We start from the raw sequence: 14,242 nt of genomic DNA, 5'->3' as shown, positions 1-14,242 counted from the left end.
GACTCTGGGGTTGCTGCACTCATCTCGCTTTACTGGCCAAGGGAGCCAGCATACAGTCATGTGGCCAGCAGGACTAAGCCGCTTCTGGCGAACCAGAGCAGCGCATGGAAACAGCGTTTACCTTCCCGCCGGAGTGGTACCTATTTATCTACTTGCACTTTTGCGTGCTTTTGAACTGCTAGGTGGGCAGGAGCAGGGACTGAGCAACGGGAGCTCACCCCGTTGTGAGGATTCGAACTGCCGACCTTCTGATCGGCAAGCCCTAGGCTCAGTGGTTTAGACCTCAGCGCCACCTGCGTCCCAATAATACTAATAAGAAGGTTTTAAAAAAGGTAAAGGACCCCTGGACGGTCAAGTCCAGTCGAAGGAGACTGTGGGGTTGCGGCGCTCATCTTGCTTTCAGGCCGAGGGAGCCGGCGTTTGTCCCCAGACAGCTTTCCAGGTCATGTGGCCAGCAGGACTAAACCACATCTGGTGCAAAGGGACATCGTGACTGAAACCAGAGCGCATGGAAACACCATGGAGCGTCTCCACCTCCATGGTTCTTCCTGGGCACTGAGGTCCAGCACCGAGGGCCTTCTGGCGGTTCCCTCGCCGCGAGAAGCCAGGTTACAGGGAACCAGGCAGAGGGCCTTCTCAGTAGTGGCGCCCCCCCCCCCCCGTGGAACGCCCTCCCACCAGATGTCAAAGAAAAAACAACTACCAGACTTTTAGAAGACATCTGAAGGCAGCCTTGTTTAGGGAAGCTTTTAATGTGTGACAGGCTATTGTATTTTCATATTTTGTTGGAAGCCGCCCAGAGTGGCCGGGGAAACCTGAGACGTCCGGGTAAAGGGCAGTGTATAAGTTGAATAAATAATAATATAATACATTGAATTAATAATTAGAATAATAAGAAATGCTTGGCTGCTGTGAGAACAGGACTAGTTGGCCCCCCTTTGGCCTGTTCTTATTTTCCTACGTGCATCCATTGATGCACAATGATATAGAGTCTAGCTTCTTGGGGCCTTACCCAAGCTAGTGGTGGTCATCCCAGGCTATGTGAAAATCGCAGTAGGTAGACCACTGATCTGGCATATTATTCATAGAGGTTCCTCTTGTCTGTCAACTGTTTTTTAAACAGCAACGGGGAGATCTGTGGCCTGCAGAGGTTGCCAGACTACAACCTTCCCCCCATGCTGCCTGGGTGACAGATTCCCGCCCCCTCCTTGAGATAACCTGGGTAGGGGAGGGAAAGGATAGGGGCTTTGGATCCAGATTAATTTAATCGCACGTTAATTCCATTGAAATCCCTGACTGGCGAAAGCCCCCTTAATTGCAGTTTAGCCTCCTGGATCCGTCCCTGTGTGTTGTAACGGTTAAAATCGCATCCACACCGTTCCCCCTGAAGTCCAAGTTACGCCTCTTGACCCAGGTCAGGGAGAATTCTGGGAACTGTAGTTTTATTAAGGGTTCTGGGCATCAGTTGCCCCGCGAGGGCAGCACGGAATAAGCTCTTCTGAGTTGACCCTCTTCAGAGAGCTGGAGAGGCCAGGCGGACAGAGATGTACATTGGCAATTTGAGATCCAGAGATCTCCCATGGGATGGTGTTAGATTTTGCACCAGTTGCAAAATGCGCCTGGCTAATTTCCAACGCTGAGCCCTGGGGCTGGAAAGAGGGAAATGGGAGATTTGCAGCCCTCGAAACACACACACACACACACACACACACACACACACACACACACACACACACGAATGCCACGAGAGCTCTCTCTGAATCAGGGTGGATTTGATTTAAATCAAGCCGATTTAAATCACAATTTAAATCACTAGTCAGTAAGACTTGATTCAAATGGCTTCTTTACAGAAAGACTCATCCTTGCTGGTATCAACCAGTACAATGGTACCTCAGGTTACAGACTCCGCTAACCCAGAAATAGTGCTTCAGGTTAAGAACTTTGCTTCAGGATGAGAACAGAAATTGTGCTCCGGTGGCGCAGCGACAGCGGGAGGCCCCATTCGCTAAAGTGGTGCTTCAGGTTAAGAACAGTTTCAGGTTAAGAACGGACCTCCAGAATGAATTAAGTACTTAACCCGAGCTACCACTGTATTTAGAACACTGCAATCGAAAAGGAAGGCTTGAATTACAACGGGGGGGGGGGCGCAAATCAGCAGCGCAACAGGAAACGCAGGGACGCAAAACGGAGCACGTTCGGCTTCTGGAAAAAAGTTCGAAAACGACTTCCGGTTTTGCAGCGTCCGGGTTCCAAGTTGTTTGTGAACCGAGCTGTTCGAAAACCGAGGTGCTACTGTACTTTTGATTTGAGGTGTCCTTCTGCCTGATCCCCGCTTCCTGTTTCTCCCCGCTTCCAGTGTGCTCAAGAAACCGACTGGCAGTCTGCCAAATCCATCTACGAGTTTCACGCCACGGACATCGATGGCGCCGACGTCTCGCTCGAGCGGTACAGGTAATTGCGCTGGGTATTTTCTTCCCTCTGCATATTTGTTTGGGCCCACTCTTCCTGCCTTGAATCAAGGCAGGCATAGGCAACCTCGGCCCTCCATATATTTTTTGGGACTATTAACTCCCATCATCCCTACCTAACAGGACCAGGGGTCAGGGATGATGGGAGTTGTAGTCCCAAACCATCTGGAGGGCCGTGTTTGGCCACCACTGACTTGGCGGAATGGATCAAGTCAGTTTCTTATTAATATTTTTCAAATTTATACATTTCATTGGTTTTACAGTCAATTTCGCATTTCCAGATTTCGACACCACTTCTCCCTCTTTCTGCGGTTCCTTGAATTTATTTTTCGGTGCCTTCTGCATATTCAAGCTCATCTGACTTGCTCATTGACTTACCGTATTTTTCGCTCTGTAGGACGCACTTTTTCCCCTCCAAAAATTAAGGGGAAATGTGTGTGCGTCCTGTGGAGTGAATTCAGGCTCCTTGGCTTCAGTGATAGCAATGCAAAGCCTCCGAAGCGCAGAGGGAGTGCTCCCTCCACGCTCCGGAGGCTTCGAGTTGCTTTCGCTGGAGCCTAGAGAGCGAGAGGGGTTGGTGCACACCCACCCCTCTCGCTCTCCAGGCTTCAGGGATAGCCGCCGGGAGAGCAAGACTCTCCTGGCTTCAGAGAAAGGAACCTGCGCTGCGCTGCGAAGGCTTCAGGGATAGCTGCTGCGCTCCGGAGGCTTCGGGTTCATTTTGCTGAACCCGGGAGAACAAGACTCTCCTGGCTTCAGCAGAGAGGAAGAGCTGCGCGGCGCCCCTTCAGCCAAGCGGGAGGAGAAATGGAAGGGGCTCCGTTTCCCTGCCACTTCGCTGAAAGGGCGCTGAGCAGAAAGGGGGATAATTTTTTTTTTCTTGTTCTCCCCCTCTAAAACGAGGTGCGTCCTATAGAGCAAAAAATACGGTACCTGCTGTAAATATATATACTCGCATGACGGTTGGATCAGGGCCTTCCTTCACAAACCTTCTCCCCTTCCGTCTCTGCAGGGGCCACGTCTGCATCATCACCAACGTGGCCTCGAAATGAGGCAAGACGGGCGTGAACTACACTCAGTTTGTCGACCTGTACAGCAGATACGCTGAGAGAGGTTTACGCATCTTGGGCTTCCCCTGTAACCAGTTTGGCAAGCAGGTAGGGTGCCAGGAGGCCTGGCCACCGGGTGGTGTGATGTAGTTCTTTTGTTTTTGAGGAGGGGCGGGCAGGCAGGCGCCAGCAACGACCATTTCTCATCTCCCTTCCCCGAACTGCAGGAGCCGGGCACCAACGAGGAAATCAAAGCCTTTGCTGCAGGTTACGGTGTGAAGTTCGACATGTTCAGCAAGATCGAGGTGAACGGGGACGGCGCCCACCCGCTCTGGAAGTGGATGAAGAGCCAGCCCAAAGGCCGGGGGACGCTGGGCAAGTGAGTTTCTGAACCGCGGGAGCTGGAATTATAGTACACGCTTTGGTAAACGGCCTATATGCAGAGACGATGCCCCCTTCTTCTCGCACCCAGCTCCGATAACAGTGCCGGATTTACGTATAAGCCAAACAAGCTATAGCTTAGGGCCCCACTCTCTTGGGGGCCCCCAAAAAACTTAAAGGAAAAAAACCACTGGAACTACATTTCCAAAATATAAGATGAAAAAACAAATAAAACCTACATAACAGTGTTTTGTGTTGTGTAGGCTCCTATGATGTAAGTCATGGCCCCTGCATGCTAGCCTGCTCCCTAAAATATCCCTGGTTTGCTCCTTTCTATATACAGTGGTACCTCAGGTTAAGTACTTAATTCGTTCTTAACCTGAAACTGTTCTTAACCTGAAGCACCACTTTAGCTAATGGGGCCTCCTGCTGCTGCCGCCGCGCCGCCGGAGCCCGATTTCTGTTCTCAACCTGAAGCAAAGTTCTTAACCCGAGGTACTATTTCTGGGTTAGCGGAGTCTGTAACCTGAAGCGTCTGTAACCTGAAGTGTATGTAACCAGAGGTACCACTGTATACGGTGTCTACATTCTGCATGTGCAAATGGCTTGAGATACCTATTAGGTCCATAAATTGCCATATAGCATATATTCAACACAAAAAATAGCGACAATTTGTTCTTGACAAAGGACAGCTGGACATATAAAGGGCCCCATTACCTTCAGGAGCTTAGGACCTCATCAAACCTAAATCCGGCCCTGTTGGATAATGCAGGCGTACTTTACTCTGGAGAACGTGGCTTAATTTGTACACGTGCGCAAAACTCTAAGGTGGGGGAATGGCTCTAAGCTTGTGTCATTTGCAGGCCTGAGGACTCCCCTTTATGCAGTGGCGTCCATCCTGACCAAGGAAAGCCGCCTTAAACATCACAACTGTTAACTGAGGAGAATCCAGCACACATATCCGCCACCAAACAGAGGAGCACCGAAACATCGGGGGTGTCTCAGGGCCTCCCCTCCCTGCTTCTTAATGCGGCATGATCCTGACCCCCGGTCCCCAATTCTGAATCCCCTTTAAGGACGAGGTTCTGTCAGTTTTGCAAAAACAACAACCCCTGCAGAGAATCTGAGCTCCGCTTTAGGAAACCCAGGTTCCTAGACCTCATGAATGGCAGGGCAAAGCCCCACGGGAGAGTGTCTTTGTGTTTGGTTTTGAAGGTTCTGCAAATATATATTGAGCGCTCTCTCAAAACCTTAACAAAAAAACCGGTACCCTTGGGGGGCGGGGAGAAGAGGCTGTGAACCTTTTTGGGGTGGAGAGGTGGTTAACAGTTCCTCCCTGTGCTGTTTGTGTGAAGATTGGGGCGTGGGCGGGTATTTATTCCAGAGTTCCCCGCTGCGATCTAGGCTACCTCTGCAAAACTCCAGTTAGGACCAAGGCAAGGCATGCCGCTGATAATAATAATAATAATAATAATAATAATAATAATAATAATAATAATTATTATTATTATTATTATTTACTATTTATACCCTGCCCATCTGGCAGGGTTTTCCCAGCCACTCTGGGTGGCTCCCAACAAAATAATAAAATACAGTGGTCTGTTGAACATTAAAAGCTTCCCTAACCAGGGCTGCCTTCAGATGTCTTCTAAAAGTCTGGTGGTTGTTCTTCTCTTTGACATCTAGTGGGAGGGCGGGTGCCACCACCGAGAAGGCCCTCTGCCTGGTTCCCTGATCTCCCAGTTTGATAAAGAACCAAGTTGCAACTGTTGTGATTCCCGAACAATATCTTGACCCTTGCCCTGTGTTCTAGATTACAGACGGCTGACGTGGTTTTATCCAGTTATTGCCGCAGCTTCCGTCATCCCTGACAACCAGCCATTCTGGTTTGCCAGAGCTGATGGGATTTTTTTGGGGGGGGGTATCTGAACAGCGCAACCCCAGGGGCCTTTCAGTTTGATAGACGGACCTCTTCTGGATTTCCTGTTCCGAAACTAAAGTCGTCTTGTTGTTTTTTCTCTCCCCCGTCACCTAGCGCCATCAAGTGGAACTTCAGCAAGGTGAGCTTTCAGCATTCGACTCCTGGCTCTTGAATCCCAGCTGGACTGCAGCCCTTTCCCCTTTTGGGTGCCCTCCCTCGATTGGATCGGCCTGGGCAACATCTGTGCCCCTCCAGGTCCCAGCATCCCTGGCCGGGGAAGGGGGCAAATCCAGCAACAGATCTTCCCCATCCCAGCTTCGGAGGGGAGGCAATTCTGAAGTGTATCTTAACTCCCTTTGGGGGCATCACTGGGCCTATCAAGTCCGGCCTCCTGTTTGCAAGCCCCAAAGCGCTCCCTGGCAGCTGGTAGACTGCCCTGGCAGATGGAGGTTCGATCGCCAGCCGTTGATAGGAACTGTCCTCCGTGTTTAATCTGCTTTGGAGCCATTAAGCCCAGGGGTGGGAGGAACCTCAGGCCCGCGGCAGGGGGGCACTAAATTACTATTACTTAATCAATGTATATCATCTCAAAGATCCCAGGGTGCATTAAGAACACATTTTATGGAGGTTATTTAATGGCTGAGGGACACTGAGAAGGGCCGCTGACGACAAGCGCAGGGTCTGGGTCATTTTGTATGGGGAGAGGCAGGCCTTCAGGTACAGTGGTACCTTGGTTCTCAAACGCCTTGGTACTCAAAACAACCTGGAACCCAAACACTGCAAGCCTAAGTTTTCTGGTTTGCAAACTTTTTCTGGAAGCCAAACGTGCTCTGTTTTGAGTCTTATGCTTCCGTTTTGAGTGCCACACATCCGTTTAGACGAGTGTCTGTGTGTTTTTGCTATTTATTCTCCGTTTTTCCTTCTCTTTTTGTGACTGTGTGCAACCCAGTTCAGCTACTGATTGTGCGACTGCAGTACCTGGTTTCTTGCTTTCATTTTATGGATGGTCTCGTTAGATATCAAAATTGTGTCCAATTGCTGTTTTAGGGGTTGGCTTTAAAAGTCTGGAACAGACTAATCCGTTTTGCGTTACTTTCTATGGGAAAGCACGCCTTGGTTTTGGAACGGACTAAGTTTGAGAACCAAGGTACCACTGTATAGAGGTCATGAGCGGGGTAGGGCAATGGTGGTCCCCAGGCCCGTCTGCCTGACCCTCAGCACCGTGCTCATCGCTGCAGTGCCTCCATCTTGGTCCCTGGGAGGGAGTTGAGAGTCCGGCAATATTGGGAGAGCCAGGGTTTCTTCTGTGCTGGAAGATGCCCTGGTTTCATCCCATATCGAAGCACCCTGGATTTCCTTCCCCAGTTCAAGGCACTCTTTGTTCACTAGCTGTTCTCCATTCATATTCTCTCTCATTCTCTCTCTCTCTCTCTCTCTCTCTCTCTCTCTCTCTTCCTCCAGTTTCTCATCAACAAAGAGGGCCAGGTGGTGAAGAGGTACAGCCCAATGGACGACCCATTTGTAAGTACTGCACTCAACTTTCAGTTTTGGCTTTGCACCAGAAGATGGCATCAAGAGTGCCCTGCATACAGTGGCACTGTGGTCTAAAACCCTGAGCCTCTTGGGCTTGCTGATCAGAAGGTCGGCGGTTCAAATCCCTGCGACGGGGTGAGCTCCCATTGTTTGGTCCCTGCTCCTGCCAACTTAGCAGTTCAAAAGCACGTCAAAGTGCAAGTAGATAAATAGGTACCACTCCAGCGGGAAGGTAAACGGCGTTTCCGTGTGCTGCTCTGGTTCGCCAGAAGCGGCTTAGTCCAGCTGGCCACGTGACCCAGAAGCTGTACGCCAGCTCCCTCGGCCAGTAAAGCGAGATGAGTGCCACAACCCCAGAGTCGGCCATGACTGGACCTAATGGTCAGGGGTACCTTCTTCAAGAACATTGGCAGGATTATCGTAATAACCTTGTTTCATAAGAGCAGTAGTCTAAGCTGGAGATAATCAGAGCATGCACCACTCTGGCCAGACAGTCTGTGGGCAGGGAGGGTCTCATCCTGCGTACCAGATGGAGCTGGGAGACAGCTGCCCTGGACACAGAACTGCCCTGCGCCTCCATGGACAGCTGTGGGTCCAAAAAGGGACAATTAGAGCTCAAATCAGAAACTGGGATGACTTCTGTAATTCCAGGGCTGTCCCTGAAACATCGGGATGCTTGGAGGAGGGACTGGGTCAAAGGCGAAGATGCCACATTAGGTGTTGCTGGAAGCTACCGTCTTTTTTGCTCTATAAGACTCACTTTTCCCCTCCTAAAAAGTAAGGGGAAATGTGTGTGCGTCTTATGGAGCGAATGCAGGCTGCACAGCTATCCCAGAAGCCAGAACAGCAAGAGGGATTGATGCTTTCGCTGCGCAGCGATCCCTCTTGCTGTTCTGGCTTCTGAGATTCAGAATATTTTTTTTCTTGTTTTCCTCCTCCAAAAACCTGGTGCGTCTTATAGAGCGAAAAATACGGTACTTTGCAGCCACTGATCACCTTTTCTCCTCCGCCTGCAGGTGATCGAGAAGGACCTGCCCGCTTACCTGTAGGACTTAGCTGAACACGACACCGGATCACCCTGCGTTTCCTCAGCCCCGACTCTCTCCTCTGCTTTCCTGCAAAGTTTGTCTGGATGATGGCCTGCCTTGAAGCCAAGCCCGTTTGGTGGGGCAGGCCTGAGAAAAAGATATATATATATTTGCAAACTCTTGCAGGGACGGGGAGGCGGTAGACTCTGGGGCCTGGAGTTGCCTGCCAATGCCGTAGCAATAAAAGTGTTTTTGTCTCTCCTCCTGACGTGACTTGTGTCTGTGGAATTCTGTCTCGCTGCCTTCGGACTTTGAAGATGAGAAGAGGCGGGAGAGACGGGCTTGTTCTATCAGTTTACAGAGCTGGACCTGAGCGTCCTTGCCTTGCGGCTTTCGTTTTGGTGCAGTCCGCTGTGGGTTAAACCACAGAGCCTAGGGCTGGCCGATCAGGCAGTTCGAATCCCTGCGACGGGGTGAGCTCCCGTTGCTTGGTCCCTGCTCCTGCCAACCTAGCAGTTTGAAAGCACGTCAAAGTGCAAGTAGATAAGTAGGTACCACTCCAGGGGGAAGGTAAACTGCGTTTCCATGCGCTGCTCTGGTTCGCCAGAAGCGGCTTAGTCCAGCTGGCCACATGACCCGGAAGCTGGACGCCAGCTCTCTTGGCCAGTAAAGCGAGATGAGCGCCGCAACCCCAGAGTCGGCCACGACTGGACCTAATGGTCAGGGGTCCCTTTACCTTTTACAGTTCAGTAATGACTAATGTTCTAAATAACTAATTGGAGCCTGTTTGGCAGCGGGATTCATGATCTGAGAATGTGGACTCCCTTCTTCACTGGAGGTTTCTAAAGAGAGGTTGGGTAGCCCATCTGTTGTGGATTCCTCAGCTGAGATATCTGCATTGCAGGGGGTTGGACTAGATGACCCTGAGTGGCCCCTTCCAAGTCAACAATTTATTTTTATTTTTGATAGAGGCATTCCCTCCTGCGTGAGCGTCTTCTACGATGCTTTCCTCCATTTCTAGCGAATTGCTGCCTCCTTTTTTTCCCCTGAGCGAAGAGGCTGTTGGTCTCCTTTTACATTAGTGGCACCTTGGTTCTCAAACGCTTTGGTACTCAAACAACTTGGAACACAAACACTTCAAACCTGGAAGTAAGTGTTCTGGTTTGTGAACTTTTTTTGGAAGCTGAACATGCTCCATTTTGAGTGTTATGCTTCCAATTTGAGTGCCGTGCTTCTGTTTTGAGTGTTACACTGAGGTCTGTCGGTTTTTGCTATTTATTTTGCGTTTTTTGCGGCTCTTATTGTTTTGTGTCTGTGACTGCATGGAACCCGGTTCAGCTGCTGATGGATTGATTGTGTGACTGCAGGACATTGGTTTTTGCTTTCATTTTATGGGTCAATGGCCTCGTTAGATAGTAAAATTCATGCTCAATTGCTGTTTTAGGGGTTGTTTTTGAAAGCCTGGAACAGATTTATCCTATTACTTTCAACGTGAAAGCGTGCCTTGGTTTTGGAACGGTTTGAGAACCAAGGTACCACTGTACTACAATTTCGAGGGAAATTAGCAAAGCATTCCACACATCGATGTTAGGAGTTTGAGGTCAGAGACTCCTAGAATTGTAAGAGCTGGAATGGGTCATCTAATTCAAACCCTTTGCAATGCAGGAATCTTGCCCAACATGCGTCTCGAACCCACAACCCTGAGATAGTGTCTCGTGCTCTTATTGACTGAGGCAGCTCTCTATCTGCTCTTGGAGTGTAAAAGGCATTTAAACCAACAGAACCAAGATCAGAGGAGACTCCACAGCCATCTCCTCTATCGACCAAGGCAGTTACGTTTCTTGCTTTCACAATTTCAGGGTGTTTTACGGGTTTTAAAAAAATCTAGCAAATCAAAACCATACAAAACGGCCCCTTTCATTTTCTCACGCGCGCACAAATTTCGAGACTCGACCTCCCCGCTGAGCTGAAATGCCAACGTTTTAATCCTTCGGTAGAAAATTCCAGAATCACGAGTTAAAAGGCACATTTCCTCATCAACAAAAACGAAACAAAAAAAAAAAAACAACGGGTAAAGGACTTCTCCCCCTTCCTCTTCGCAGGCACGCCCCCCTTTTTTTACATATATATATTTACACAATTCTGAATTATAAATATCCATAGGAAAAAAAATAATAAGCTGACAAAAAAGGAAGTTGGTTAGAAAGTGCCAACCAGGAAGGGGAAGAGATTTTCCATTTCAAAAATACAATCAATAGAACAAAAAAACAGCATAATAATTTAGTTTTTTTAAAAAGTAGTTGTTACATATTAAGTTTTCCTGACAAAATGGAGGGTGAAGGTACAGAGGGTTGTATCTCCTTAAAGGGAGTCTCGCTGCCCTGGGAAATACAGATTTATTTACTTTTTGGAAAAAAATAATTAAACCACCATAAAATAACCACATAACAATTCTGAGATATTCCTATTTGGGGGGAAGTAGCCCAAACTTGAGCACACCTCCAATTCTTTCCTGAGTTTTTAAGCCCCCCCCCCCCAGCCCAACTCCTTTCGGGAAACGAACCCTAAAAGCAGGCTGCCGGGATTCGCTTATGGCTACTAAAATCTTTATACGGCAACACACGATTGTGATTGGGAAACGAGAATGTGGTCTCCGCCCTCGAGGGCAATACAAATGGGGATGGAAATTCCGGAGAAAACCAAATCCCTCCTGCTGCCTGCAAAACAGCGTCTTTGCATAGTTTCTTTCTCTTTTTGCATAATTGCTTCGTTCCTCTGCTTTCTGGCCGGGGGGAAATCGGGGGACACTGGAGCTGCCTTGCAAATCTTCCTATCTTTCTTTTACTTCCCCACCCACCCTTTCCTTCCTTCTAGATCCCCATCTTTCCTGCAAAGCTTGTGAGAGTCATGAGGATTAGAAATTTCCTTTTTTAAAAAAAACGACGGGGAGGGAGGGGACCGATTCTCAGAATACATGAAGTAGCAGGCGTTGTGAAACCGTGGCGATCCTCTGAGCGCTGTGGATCTGGGTGGGGGAATGTCGAGAGACCCCCACCCCATGGGCGATTCCGTCTCGCCAAGAGAGGGGAGCAGAGGGGAGTAATTGCAACAGCAGTAAAGGAAAATTGCTGCGGAGGGCGGAGGAGAAAGAAAACTTAACGAACTATATGCCTCCAACCACAAAGGAGGAAACCCACGGCCCATGCCAGCGCTCAGGGAACCTCCATGAGGGCTAGAGCCTTGCCTAGGCATTTTCAAAAACTTTAAGCGGGTGCCGCATGTGGCAGAAAACAACTTCACCCTGATAGCATGGATTGTTACCGGGACGAGGTAGGGAGTGACTTATATATGCCTCCTTGGGAGAAGGTGAGGGGTTTTTAATTTAAGAAGTGGAGGTAGGGGTGTTTCTGACGGGGGAAAAAACAAGGAGTGGGCTGTTCCAAACCACTTGCATAAATGCGAATAAACCAGGAAGGGAAAGAGCTCTTCTCCAGCGACAAGGCTCCATCCCTGCATAGATCATCTGGAGCATTGAGCTGGGTTATTATGGGATATAACACCTTCAAGAGTCCCTGCAGACTTTTTTTTGGGGGGGGGAGAGTTTGGAGAAACCAACTTCCCACATTTTTCCCTACCTCCATACGGAAACGGTTGTAGTTTACGAAAAAGGAGAGAAACGTTCTCGGGGGGGTATCAAAAAAATCGCGGTTTGCAAATAAATTCCGAGCTAACCCATATTACCCTCACGTTTGGCAGCCCCTGACCTGGAACCCCACTTCCCGAAATATAAAATCCTGACGGGTGACCTCCGCCCTCGCTTGGGCCTGACGGGAACTTCGTTTGGGCTGAGCGGATCGAGTCCCCTCTTCCTCCGTGAGCCGAGAGTTTAATGCTGTCCTGGCAAACCCGTCCTCTCCTTCTCTCCCCACAGTACAAGGGAATAAAAATGATCGCAACTCGAGAGAAATTCTGCATGCTTTTGCACAGCTATTACTATTTAGATGCTCTCGCTAGGAAGAGGCTTTCTTAGCTACTCCGCTAACCCGTCTGTTTTTTGCAATACAATTCCCATTGGCGCCTGGCCGTGAGATGCCAGGCGCTTATGGGATCTGTAGTCCAATGGATGCAGGCTGCGAGTAGGCACTGAGCCTCAGGCACGGAAAAACAGGGAGGACCACAGAAATTCTGCCACCCACGTTCAAGCGTTTCCCTACCTCCACGTGGTCTAGAAACTTGCAAGGCAATTCCCCCGCCCCCTTTTTGCTCAGAACCAGAAGCGTGCAGGGCTGTGCAGCGTCACTCGAACCCTGCACCTGTGCAAAACAACCCGCCGGAGGGGTGAAAAAACCAAGTTGGGACCACCCAGAAAGCTTTCGTGGTGGTGGGTTCGAATGGCGCGCCTCTCCGCTCTCGAGAAACTGGGTAGAACGTGGGGAGGGGAGCGAAGAATATAAAGATCCAAACTTTTCCAAACTCAGTAGTTTGCAGAGGGGCAAAAGGGGGGGGGAATGAAGCCTGGAAGGGGGCAGTTCGAAGAGACCTACAACCTTGCCCCCTCTCACTCCCGGTTTAGGCGCCGCTACACCTCCCACTGACACCCCCCCCCCAAAAAAACTCCACTTTTACGGATCTATAGAGATATATAAAAAAAATTCAGTACAGAGGTGACTGTATAGTTATATATAAATAAAACTTTTCCTGTTTTCGCTCCCGCTCCGAACTCTCTGCCCTGCCATCCCTGTTTTGAAAAAAAGACAGAGGAGTGGTCCTTTCCAAACCTTAAACCCTTGCCGCCCCTTTCCGCACCCCCTTGGGCTGGGTGGGGGGAATAGGGGTGTCCCTGCCACGCCACGCCCGACGCTCCTTGCCGGCCGCTCAGCTGCCGTCGTCCTCGTAGAACGTGGGGAAGGGTTGCCCCGGGTGGTACTGAATGACGCTCTGCCTGCCTTGGGCGCTGTCCTCGGGCCCCACATTGAGCGAGCTCAACATCTCTTCCAGGAGCTCCTTGTAGTTGATGTCCGGGTCGGGCAGGGAGAAGCTGTCTGGGGGCGGTGGCGGGGCGGCGTGGGCCTGGGGGGCCGACGAGGGTTCGTGCTGGGCAGGGGAGCCGCCCAGGGGCAGGCCTCCCGCCGCCAGGGACGCCCCGTCAAAGGGCAGGGGGAAGTTGAAATGATAAGGAGGGCCGGGGGGCTGCTGTGGTGGCGGTGGCGGCACAGCCACCTCGGTCCAGAAGTCCGGGATCCCATCACTGGCAGGGCTGTAGGTCAGGTCCAAGACTTCGTCCTGAGGCAGGAAGCTGGTGCCCGGGGGCGTGGGCGGTCGGTCGAGGGGAAGCAGCGCGTAGGGCAGGCCGGGCGCCGCCGAGGCCGCTGCCAGCAAAGCTTGGCTCTGCTTCTGCTTAACGCTGGTGTCCATTTGCTTGAGCTCCTTCAACACCTGCTGGACGCAGTTTTCTGGAATCTTGATACCTGTGGGGAGGAGAGAGAAGGGGGGGTCAGTGGCCAGGAGGCTGGGCATTCGGGACCCCCCTTCCCCACTCACCTAGTCTAGTCCCTTTCGCTCAAGACTTAAGATCTTGTTTCATGCTCCCTCTCTCTTCCCCACCCCTTTTTGTTCCTTCTCTAGATTGTTTTTCTTTTGTCCCAGTGCATTGCACAAAAGATGCTTTGCACTGGGCGTGAACCTTCGATAAGCGTCAATAAAAATAGCTTCGTGTTTTTATTGAACGCCCTCCTGTCAGGTGCCAAGGAGATAAAGAACTACACACACACAAAAAAACCTATGGTTTTCCCAGTAGTGATGTATGGAAGTGAGAGCTGGACCATAAAGAAGACTGATCGCCGAAGAATGGATGTTTTTGAA

General features: G+C 50.2%; 2 protein-coding genes and 1 long non-coding RNA gene across 6 annotated transcripts in view; 2 read left to right on the top strand and 1 right to left on the bottom strand.

Annotated features, from left to right (window-relative positions):
- The window catches only part of GPX4 (glutathione peroxidase 4), an 11,869-nt gene extending 3,221 nt beyond the window's left edge, over window positions 1-8,648 (top strand). Inside the window, exons 2-7 of the mRNA XM_081895942.1 lie at window positions 2,357-2,451; window positions 3,481-3,625; window positions 3,745-3,896; window positions 5,934-5,958; window positions 7,281-7,340; window positions 8,369-8,648. Of these exons, the coding sequence (XP_081752068.1) occupies window positions 2,357-2,451; window positions 3,481-3,625; window positions 3,745-3,896; window positions 5,934-5,958; window positions 7,281-7,340; window positions 8,369-8,401 (510 nt within the window). The 3' untranslated portion in view covers window positions 8,402-8,648. The remainder of the gene's footprint in view (window positions 1-2,356; window positions 2,452-3,480; window positions 3,626-3,744; window positions 3,897-5,933; window positions 5,959-7,280; window positions 7,341-8,368) is intronic.
- On the top strand, window positions 6,458-7,265 carry LOC309361051. Its single transcript, XR_014164336.1, has 2 exons — window positions 6,458-6,541; window positions 6,954-7,265. It is a non-coding gene; the product is annotated as an uncharacterized lncRNA (long non-coding RNA).
- A 2,668-nt stretch (window positions 8,649-11,316) lies between the features above and the next one.
- SBNO2 (strawberry notch homolog 2) overlaps window positions 11,317-14,242 on the bottom strand; it is a 109,704-nt gene continuing 106,778 nt past the window's right edge. For all 4 annotated transcript variants that reach the window (XM_081895380.1, XM_081895378.1, XM_081895379.1 and 1 more), the window contains one exon: window positions 11,317-13,848. In XM_081895380.1, coding sequence (XP_081751506.1) covers window positions 13,256-13,848 — 593 coding nt within the window. In that variant the 3' untranslated portion in view covers window positions 11,317-13,255. The remainder of the gene's footprint in view (window positions 13,849-14,242) is intronic.

This window comes from Podarcis melisellensis (genome assembly GCF_964234715.1).
Source record: "Podarcis melisellensis genome assembly, chromosome: 18".
Taxonomy (NCBI): Eukaryota; Metazoa; Chordata; class Lepidosauria; order Squamata; family Lacertidae; genus Podarcis; species Podarcis melisellensis.
The sequence above is the reverse complement of the archived record's forward strand: the minus strand, read 5'-3'. Positions and strand labels throughout refer to the sequence as shown.